At 40.8% G+C, this 10,719-nt stretch overlaps 1 protein-coding gene across 14 annotated transcripts in view; it reads left to right on the top strand.

The window, feature by feature from the left end:
- Positions 1 to 9,362, top strand: part of Plcb4 (phospholipase C beta 4) — a 368,815-nt gene extending 359,453 nt beyond the window's left edge. For 10 of the 14 annotated variants that reach the window (XM_029535870.1, XM_029535877.1, XM_029535869.1 and 7 more), the window contains 4 exons: positions 2,183 to 2,240; positions 2,664 to 2,750; positions 5,719 to 5,755; positions 7,745 to 9,362. In XM_029535870.1, the coding sequence (XP_029391730.1) occupies positions 2,183 to 2,240; positions 2,664 to 2,750; positions 5,719 to 5,755; positions 7,745 to 7,833 (271 nt within the window). In that variant the 3' untranslated portion in view covers positions 7,834 to 9,362. The remainder of the gene's footprint in view (positions 1 to 2,182; positions 2,241 to 2,663; positions 2,751 to 5,718; positions 5,756 to 7,744) is intronic. The other 4 variants (XM_029535879.1, XM_029535881.1, XM_029535878.1 and 1 more) reach the window with 2 other exon arrangements.
- The last annotated feature ends 1,357 nt before the right edge of the window (positions 9,363 to 10,719 follow it).

A 10,719-nucleotide genomic window follows, 5' to 3' on the forward strand; every position in this document is an offset into this window, starting at 1 on the left:
GGCCAGCCTGGTCTACAAAGTGAGTTCCAGGACAGCCAGGGCTATACAGAGAAACCCTGTCTCAAAAACAAACAAACAAAAATGTGAAAATTAATGATCTGAAGACTCAAGGAAAGGAGAAACCAAAGTGAACATCAAGATCCCAGGTCAAAATAAATAAAGGAATGCACAAATTGCTAAAGTAGGAGGGAAAAAAAAGCAAGAGAAAGCATGCAGTAAAGTAATAGCTTATCTAAAAATGAAAAAAATAAAATAAAAAAACCTAATGATTCACTCAGAAGATTGTCAGCAAGAATGATCAAGAGGAGAAAAGAAACATGAATTAGTGATATTTGGAATGAAAAGAAAAATAAACAGAGGCAAATCATTTTCAAAGCAGCTATAATGCTAATGGTAAATCTGAAACTCTGCATGGAATGGAGAATTGCTTCGGAAAATACACACGTCCCCGTGGACAGCCCCACATCCATGTGAATGCAGTCAGCACTAATTGGATTTGGGGGTTATTAATGGTGATAATAAGAACTAAAGAAGGCATGAACTTGGAGGGCAGGCCCTGGGGAAAGCTGGAGGAAGACAGTAGGAAATTTAGAGTGTATGCATGTATAAATTTTCAAAGAAGAAAAAAAAAATACTATTCTAAAAGAGAACAGGAAAACTGCACATGTGGTGAGCACAAACAGAGAAGCCTAAGCAGCCACCATTACTGCAGGAGTTCACCCAGCTCTCTGTTGTGCAGTAATGAAAAGCCCACACCTACAATCAGTTAAAATAGCACGATGCACTAACCTAGGGGCGGGAGCCGTGGGGTGAAGATGAAGCCATAGGATGAAGATGAAGTTGTCTATATCCTGCCAGCAAGCCAGTCTTGGAGCTTGAGTGTCTGAAGGAAATATACCCAAAATGTCCTAAGTCCTGAGAACACACAGAATGATTTTAGCGTGCCGGCAGTAGCGGGGGTTTTGGGGGGTCCTGTTAGAAATGCTGATGCCCAGGCCCTCTCAGCCCCACTGAGTCATACTCTTAGGCTTGGAGCACAGCAGTCTGTCCGTGGCACAGGAAGGTTTGAGAACACTTAGATGTATTTCATGTGGACACATCCATTTTGGTTAAAAAATATTAAGATATGGCTAAGTAAGCCTCTGTCAGCCTCGGGACTTCCTCCAAGGAGAGGAAGAAGGGAAAATAGAATGTGAAGGAGTACAGAGGAAGTTTAAATTTTATGTCTAAAATTCTGTCTTTAAAAATAGGAGAGCAGGGACTGGACAGATGGCTCTGTGGTTAAGGGTGCTACTGTTCTTGCGGAGAACCTCAGTTTACTTCCCCGCGCCCACTTGGCAGGTCACAACTGCCTGTCACTGTTGAAGAAAGTATTTAATCCCGGCCCCCGCCCTTGCTATTTAAGTTCCCGGATGAAACACACACACACACACACACACACACACACACACACGACTTTATATTTGCAATAAGCCTGCAACAGCACAAGAGCTGGGCAGACATCTCCCCTCCATACTGTTAGGATCTACTTCCCTATCAATAGCCCCGCCTACTACTGCCTGTGCTTCATCACTGCTGCTCTTCACTCCAATTGGCCAGCCCACAGGCCCAGGTTCTCTTGACTCCTAACCCATGGTGGCTTCTCCTTCTTCCCCCTGCACTCCTCTTCCTCCCCTCCTGGTTCTCCTCAGACCCCAAACCCTGGGAAACCTAAACCCCACTTATGTCTCTTCTGTGCAGCTATTGGCTGTTGGCATCTTACCAATCAGAAGTGGCTTGGTCACAGGGGCTACATACAGACTTCAGGATTTGGGGGCCCGCACTTAGCAGCACAAAATCTAATCTATAACTCTAGTACCAGAGGCTCCAACACCTTCTGTTCTCTTGGGGCTCCTGCACATGTGTGGTGGAAATAAACTCACACAGGTAAACACACATTCACAGGAACGGGAAATTATAAAGAAACATAAGTATTGGTTAATCTGAGTGATGTGTACAGGTGGTTTTCTATTTTCCTATCTATTTTGTGTGTTTGAAAAAAAAAAATGATACAATAAAAATTAAAGGGAAAGGACACAACGGTCTTCTCCAGGAAGTGAGGGAAGACAGTTTGTGATGGATGTAAGCGAGGCAATCCCACACGCTGTTGGACTGAAATGTTACTTGTCTCCATTGTTTTTAGGCGAGTCAGGGAGTTGAACAGCAGCAACACTAAAAAGTTCCTAGAAGAAAGAAAGAGAGTAAGTATCCCATGTTTTTCTAGGCACTCCTCTTTGGAAAATGTAACTCGTGCTGCATGCCAGCCTTGCAAGCTCATTTACCTAACTTCATTTTTTCCTGTACATCAAGTATTCCAGCTTGGCCCCTCCCTGAAAGCCAAAGCGATCTCTTACTAAAATCATTATGGAAATTAACTAACAGCGCCTTGTGGAGGTGACAGTGCCACCTTCCAGTCATGCATAAGCGCTCAGCCAGTTTCTAAGACTTGGGAAGGAAAGATCGGTCCAATATACACTACGAGTTTAAACGCTTAACAGTTTTCAGGCTCCTTTTTCATTCCTTTTTGAAAAATGTGATCACCCTTGGTTAAATTATAAACCCAGTAAGCGATCCATCATTTACAATTTTGAGACAACATGACATTGATCACATTTTCTTTCCAGCTGGCGATGAAGCAGTCGAAAGAAATGGATCAGTTGAAAAAGGTCCAGCTGGAGCACCTAGAATTCCTAGAGAAACAGAACGAGCAGGTATTTCACTCCGTGTAAATAACAGACATAGGCAAACAGGCAGCTTCAGGGACGCAGTGCCATGGCCCACAGGAACCCTGTGGTCAGGAAATACAGTGGAAGGTAGACAGACTTGTTCGGTCTTACTGGACTTCCTCCTCTTCATCCAAAAAGAGCAGAAGCGCCTTTTGTGGAGTGAGAGAGGCAAGAGGCTCTGGGAGATTAAGAGTGTAAAGTTGTCCTTCGAGTCTATGACAGGATGGGTTCCAAGTGTGATGGTCCTAAGCAAACAAGTTATGAACCACTTCTTCATTTTTGTTTGCAGTTTTACAGCTTACAGCCTGTAGGTGTTAGTGTATTAAAAGTAAAAGAGAAGAACCCTCTATTTTTACCGCCAATCTAAAAAGTAAACTTGTAAATTCTTCCCAGGGCTTCACGGTGGGATCTAAATTCTTGCCCCCACAACTTAACAACCTAGTGAAGAGTGTTCAGCATCTTCTCCGGGTTTGTTTGCTTCTCAAAAACAAACAAACAAGCAAAAAAAAACAAAACAAAAAAACACTCAATAGAGAAGAACAGTTGTACACAGCAGTAGTTATCCAAACTCCACTTAGTCAGTTAAGACACCTGGACAAGTCTGTTTCCAACGAAGCGTGGCAAGTGTAGTGCAGCAGGCTCCATCCCATGTGATCCACGGCCCAGCGACCTTCCTTTGGACCTCGAGCTCCCCAGGCTGGAGCTCCTAGCAAGGTGCACATTTCCTCTGTCTCACTTGGTCCCTTTTCAACCTTGATTCAGACATTGGACTTTGATGATTATCTTCACAGTTTAGAAACTTTATAGAGCTTTTTGAAGAAATAATCATACTGCATTTTTATTTCACATTTCTTCCCTTCTAGGAAGCAATCCTACCTAAGACTTTTTTCAGAGTTAATAGCTCATCCTGAAGAGTACTTCAGAAGGAATTACACTTTGAAAGGTCCTTGAGAGAGGAACACAAAACCAAAAGTCATTTTTCTGTGTTGTGGCTTAGGTAACAAACCTAGCTTCTTGTTTCAAGTCCTCGCTCTCGCTCTCACTCTCTGTTGGACAGAACCCAGTCCTCTCATGGGTGTGAATTAAGTTCAGCTACTCAGTTCTAGTCATGAATACTGCCTGGGTCCTCAAGAGAGACAGTTCACACGTTTGGTCCTAGCAGTCCAGTTCTTTTGACCAACTCATAAATACCTCTGGTACACACCATGCAATTTATGCTTTCTGTCCTGAAAGCACCTCTCAGTATGTGTCCCCGAGGCGACATGAGACTATAAGAAAGGGTTGAGCCACCATTATCTCCAAAGCTTCAGAACTCACTGGGGGGGGGGGGAGGTGTTCAAAGAAAGCCAAGGATGAGCATCTCTGAGAGGCTTTCGAATCTTCTTTCAGAAAAGGGCCTGATGAAAGGCAAGGCACGCTTAGGATTTAACTATCTAAATTAAGAAACTATTTAGAAATTACTGTGTTGCTTAGCAACAAGTTTGACTAAAGAATGTAAATGTGATAAAAATTACTCATCACTACATAGCTAGAGAATACAGTTTTCAGGTGTTGCTACTTTTAAAGCATAATAAAGAAATCACTATGCACATCATACTAATACATGGGTAAGTTGAACCATGTAAGACTACTTGCATTAAAACCCTGGCTTACTGATAGTCGTATTGATTGGGACCATTTTGGAAAGATTCAGGCTTTCTGCTCTTAAAGCTCATATATTACCTATTAATATGTCATAAGTACATCTACCACCCACAAAAGTGAGATTTTTGAGTCACAGAAACTTAAGAAAGCACTGAACATGAAAAATATCCAGATGTAAAAATGTAATCATATTCGAGGGAAAGTCATTCAAATAGAAACTTTCTCCACATGTAGAATTGGGAGTTGAATTTCTACATTAAGCATTAATTTGAAAATACAATATCTCTTGTTTCATAACCAATTAAACACCTGATTTCGGTAGTGTATTTTTTTAACACGAAGGTCGGGAAGCACTGAACCCTCAGTCCCTCTGCCTGCTATAATCCTCTCCTGTACCCAGGGCGGAGACGCAGGGAATCCCTTGCTTCCTCATAGACACAAAGGCTGAAGCCATGTAGCAGAGCTCCATTCAAAGCCAAGTACACATTCTCTTAGCAAAACAGGTCGCCATAGTCCCACAGTCTGAGACTTCTAAAGCCATCTTCCAACCCTTTCTTAAGCCCCAGGTTTCTTCCTTGCATGTAAACCAAAGATGCTTTAATCTACACATCCATATAATGTCGCCTTTTCTGGTTTCTTACTTTTTCCTATTGTAGTCTTCTTAGCCATGCCCTATCAACCCCAAAATAAAGCCCTGTGGATCTATGTAACTAACCAGACAACTGTCAAAGACATTGAGTGAAACAGCTCACACAGTTTGGTCTTGATTCTGGATCCTGTCCTTTGTAAAGCACTCTCTAGTCTGGCTTCTTTTATCAGCCAGTTGTTCACTTAGCTTCCCAAGGGCCAGGACATATATGTACACATATTGTAATCTTGTGACTTAGATTTTCTCATAGTCCTCCAACCACCCAGTGTTTCATCTGTCTTGACATGTACCATTTCAGACATTTAATGATTCCATTACTGTCACATTTAAGTCTTAAAAATTAATATCTGTCATCAACCCTATCATTCAGTAGAGTGAGGGAAAGGGCTCGGCAAAGCTAAGGCTCCCTACCCACTCACAGGAGAGCGACACACGTTGTGCTAATAGGCATTGGTTGGTTCTTTTGTTATTCCTTTTTTCTTTGTTGAGCTCAGCTTGGGGAAACTTGTTGCCAATGGGTGTGTACATGTTTTACTCTTAGCCTTTTGCTTTTCTGTATATAGTTTTGCATTCATTTCTCAAAATCACTTCAGTATTCATTTATTTTCTTTGTTTTCTGTATATGACTCAATTTTGACATTACTATTTTTGTACAAACAGCTTTTGAAATCCTGTCATGCAGTGTCCCAAACACAAGGTAGGACTGAAATTTTGATGATAAGCAAGACCTTGCTTTCCTTCCTGGCTATGTCAGTATTCTTGGTTTGATTTCCATTTATGACTCCCATCTGGTTATAGCTAACTGATATCTTAAGGGTTTAGACTTAAAACCCTGGCGATTTCATGCTTGAATTCCTCATACTACTTAATCTGAAATGCTGTCACATTCGCTTGTGGGAGTGTTTTAGCCAGCATTTCCAATTACAAATCCAAGAATTGGGTTGGTACCATAAAGACAACCCAGACTAAGAACATTATTTTTATATAATGTCTGTTGGTCCTTTTCAATGATGTAATGTTGTGGTCTGTGTGAAGAAATGTTATAATACAATGGCTTTTGCCATGTTCTCTGTTAAGTTTTGTCTGCCTATGGCTAGTCACCCCTTATAAGATGACTATATAATTGACTCTTGGAAACAGAAACAGAATGTTTTTGAGAAAGATGTGTGTTGTAATAGCCAGACATCTGCTAAGTGATCCCAGGCAATAAAAATGGATGGCCATGCTACTTGTGTTACAACTTAGCTCTCAGAGCAATCTTTGAATGGTATTTCATTATGCATTTTAAACTATGCTCAATAGAATTCTTAAATGCAAAGGGGCCAAAATGTAGGGAATCTTTTATTACTGTTTACTGAACACCAAGTCATTTAATTTCCAGTGCTGAAAATGTCTCACTGTCATCTCTCATGAATACTGTCTGTGTCATTATTTCACATTTGTATATTTTCTCCATTTCTTCATTTCCTTGTGAGTATTACTGTATGTCAGGCATTGAAAATTATATGGGTAGTGGGATTCATTAGCCCCAAATTTACATGGATCTAAAATTCTTTAGTGATGCTGTATCTACCCGCACTAAAACGAAAACGAAAGACATAATATTGAAATAATAATAATAACAGCACTGCATTATCTGTGACATAAATTTATTTTTGTTCTGAGACTTCATTTGGGAGATTTAGGTACTTCTAGTATGATCTAGAATTGGCCAGCCCCTTTCTCTGACCTTCCATTTAGGTGGAATATCAAAGCAGACATGGACCGTAATATCACAGCACTTCAGAATTTTCCTTTCAGAATATATCTCTATAGATTTCTCATTTTCCATTCTTACCTGTCCTTTGTTTCAGTGGTATATCACTGAAAAAAGGAGGTGGGTTTCTTAACCTTTCAAACATTGCAAGCATGTGGGTTGGGTATCTAGGTTTTGGTTAGAAAATAAGTAAAAGTTGAAATGAACCACTTGATTGATTTTCCCCATGTCCATTCCTAGAACCTGCTTCTATAGCTCCTCTCAAATAAGCTTGTTGCTTTAGTGACTGTCTTAATTCATGATTTTAAATTCACCCCGCTTATATCCTGCCAGTCCATAAAAAGTAAATTACTTCAGAGAAGCAAAAGGCCAGAGTTTGGCTAGTAAGATTTCTAGCATCCTGCCTGCTCCTGCAGTGTTCTGTTTGTAGAACTCTAGTCAAAGCTGTGTAACGTACATGCTCTTACCTTGCCTAGCCCCATCCATAGACTCTGAAGTAATTACTTTTAAATAAACTTAAGGCTGCTTGAAAAATTAGTTGTATAAAAGCACTGCTATTCTGAAAGTGATGGAATTATCCAAAGTCACAAGACACTAAATTAAACAGTTTGACTTGACATCATTTAAGTATCTGGCTCAAGTTCTTTTCATGTGGTTTTCTCCAGAAATTTGTAAGCCAGATTTTCCCAGATTTTTGTGTACCGTGAAAGTTTCTTGCAAGATCCTGTTGAAATAAAGATTCAGATCCTGTGGCTCTTAATCGAACTCCAAGATTCTGCATTTCTGAAAATAACCCCTAGAACTTCCGAGACTTCCGGTCCGCTTGCCATTTATGTAATAAGGATAGGTTTAGCAGGAAGAGAGTCTAGGGCCAGTGGGGACCTTCAGAAGGGAATTTCCATGTGTAAGGCTGTGTTTCTGGTGTTGTAGGCGAAGGAGATGCAGCAGATGGTGAAATTGGAAGCCGAGATGGACCGCAGACCAGCAACAGTAGTATGAAACTCCAGCATGCAAACTGAAGCTGGAAGTCCATGGAACCCCAGAAGGTCATGCCCAGCTTCTGAACACAGACTCCACAGACAAAAGCTGTTTTCTTTTTGTTTCTTTTATGTATCGACACGGTGTTACCTGAAACCACAGGGACTGGGGATGACCAAACGTTCTTATATTTAACAATTTGAGTATTAAATTATTGAATTTCTTTGGCCAACCAAAAGTAGCTATGAAGACACACACACACACAGAGAGAGAGAGAGAGAGAGAGAGAGAGAGAGAGAGAGAGAGAGAGAGAGAAGAAATCCCCTATTCCTGACAGGCAGAGTTGAATCATGATACACAACTTAAACATGTTTGCTATGAGACAGCAACACAAGCCAGTGGGCTTGGTGATAACAACTCTGCTTTGTGGTGCATTAGGACATGTTTGAGCTGCTGCAAAAAAAAAAAAAAAAAAATTAGTGCATTAGTAACTTAATAGTAAGCGCATGCACTAGAAGAAACAACACTGTCTACAGTTCATTAGCAGAAGTGGCGGTCTGCTATACAAATCACTTTGCAGAATTTTCTACACCTAAGTTACCTCATCAGTAAGTGCCATGTCTTTACCATGCCATAAGATGCTAACTTCCTGTAAATGTTGCAGAAATCGTTAGGACAATAGAGACACAAAACGGTGTATCTGTGCCAAGCTCATCAGTGCTCCTAGGGGGACTCGGCAGGCTCGTTTCAGAAAGTTTACAGCTGACACCGCTTTGCAGGAATTGCTTCTGCCGATTCCACATATTGCAATTCACTGTACACTGTAAGGATCGTCAAGTGGTTATTGGCAAATGTTTGTAAATGTGACCATGTACAAAGTATTTATACTCCTTAATTCTCACGGTTATAGCGCAAAAATCATCTAAACATTACCACACGACAAGACTAGTAAACAGGAATCATAGACATAATGTTTTGCATGATGCACAAGCACCAATTATGACTAACCCATTCAGACACAGTTAACCTAACACCAAATAAATACTGGTTAAGTAAATGTATGGCACAGAATATTATTTGACTATCAAGACTTTTAGCATAATGAAAAAGTCTATATATATGTGTATATGAATTATGTGGGCATTCTTGATACTTCAAGTTCTAGTTTGAAAAAATACATAACTAATTTAATTTTACACAAAAATATTTATGCAGATTTTCAGACTTTCATATCAGGAAATTACCTTTTTATGTCTGTTAAATATACAAACGATTTGCTACCGTGTTAATCTGCATGGTCTTTTCGCCTGCTGTAGTTGCCTTGCAGGTGTCTCATAAAGTGCACCGATGGGATGAAGTCATGCTGCCCGAACCCAGAGGCGTGTGCGGGGACCTGGTAGCCTAACAAGAGTCAGATTCCTGATTTTAGAATACAAGATGCCAACTTTATTGTTGTATATGGTTGTACAAATAGACTCTGTGTGTTCCTCTGAAGAGGGCAGAGAAAATTATGATTCCATGAAGGCTAAAATTCAATGTACAACTTCTCTAATAAAAAAATGAAAACACATGTAACATCTACCAGAGTGTTTGCTTCCACAATGCTTTCTAGAAAACCTTTGCCTCTTATGTATGTTCTCTTCATCATTTTCAAAAAAAGGGGCTTTATTTCACATCCCCATTATGGTTCCCCCCAACTGACACAGAACACACAGATTCTACATACAGAAGTCATGAGCTTTTTTTTTTTTCCCTCATAGTTATAAGTTGAATAGCTCATAATAGCTCTGGAGCCTATTGAATTCCTGGCTTTCTTCTTTGTAAAAACAGTGGAATCAGACTGCATATTTTCAGCACCAACATCCCATTTAATAAAAGGTCCTCACATTGGGATTGCCAGTTTTCAAAATAAAATTGTTAGCTTCTTTTTCCTCAAAGCCAGTGCTCCTTCCAAGAGCCCCAGACTGCTGTCATTCTGTCATCTGCCCTGAAGCCACCACTCGCCTTTGCTTTTCAGAAGGCTCCTAGTTTCCCATTTTTCTGGTCATGTGATCTCTGGATCTCCCTCCTTCTATACCATGGTGAATATTTATAGTTTGCAGTATTAGATTCTGAAACAGTTTTAATTTATCCCAGATTACTTTTTTTTTCTTTTTTATTGGATATTTTCTTTATTTACATTTCAAATGTTATCCCCTTTCCTGGTTTCCCTGCCTCCCAGAAACCCCCTATCCCATCCTCCCTCCCCCTGCTTCTATGAGGGTGTTCCTCCAACCACCCACCCACCCACCCACTCCCACCTCCCCGAGGTGCATCAATTCTGGGGCATCTATCAAGCCTTCATAGGACCAAGGACCTCTCCTCTGACTGATGCCTGACAAGGCCATCCTCTGCTACATATGCAGCTGGAGCCATGTGTACTCCTTTGTTGATGGCTTAGTCCCTGGGAGCTCTGGGGATTCTGGTCGGTTGATATTGTTGTTCTTCCTGCAGGGTTGCAAACACCTATAACTCTTTCAGTCCTTTCTCTAACTCCTCTATTGGGGATCCCATGCTCAGTCCAATGGTTGGCTGTTAACATCCTCCTCTGTATTTGTAAGGCTCTGGCAGGGCCTCTCAGAAGACAGCCATATCAGGCTCCTTTCCCCGTTCACTTCTTGGCATCCACAATAGTGTCTTGGTTTGGTAACTGTATATGGGATGAATCCCCAGGTGGGACAGTCTCTGAATGTCATTTCCTTCAGTCTCAGCTCTACACTTTATCTCCATATCTGCTGCTGTATTTTGTTCTCCAAGAAGGACGGAAGCACCCACACTTTGGCCTTCCTTCTTCTTGAGCTTCATGTGGTCTGTGGAGTATTTGAGACATATTTACCCATAAAGGATCTATTGGAACAACGTTAAAGTCAACACATATAAAGTAGCAG

The sequence above is a fragment of the Mus pahari genome, chromosome 3 (genome assembly GCF_900095145.1).
Source record: "Mus pahari chromosome 3, PAHARI_EIJ_v1.1, whole genome shotgun sequence".
NCBI lineage: Eukaryota > Metazoa > Chordata > Mammalia > Rodentia > Muridae > Mus > Mus pahari.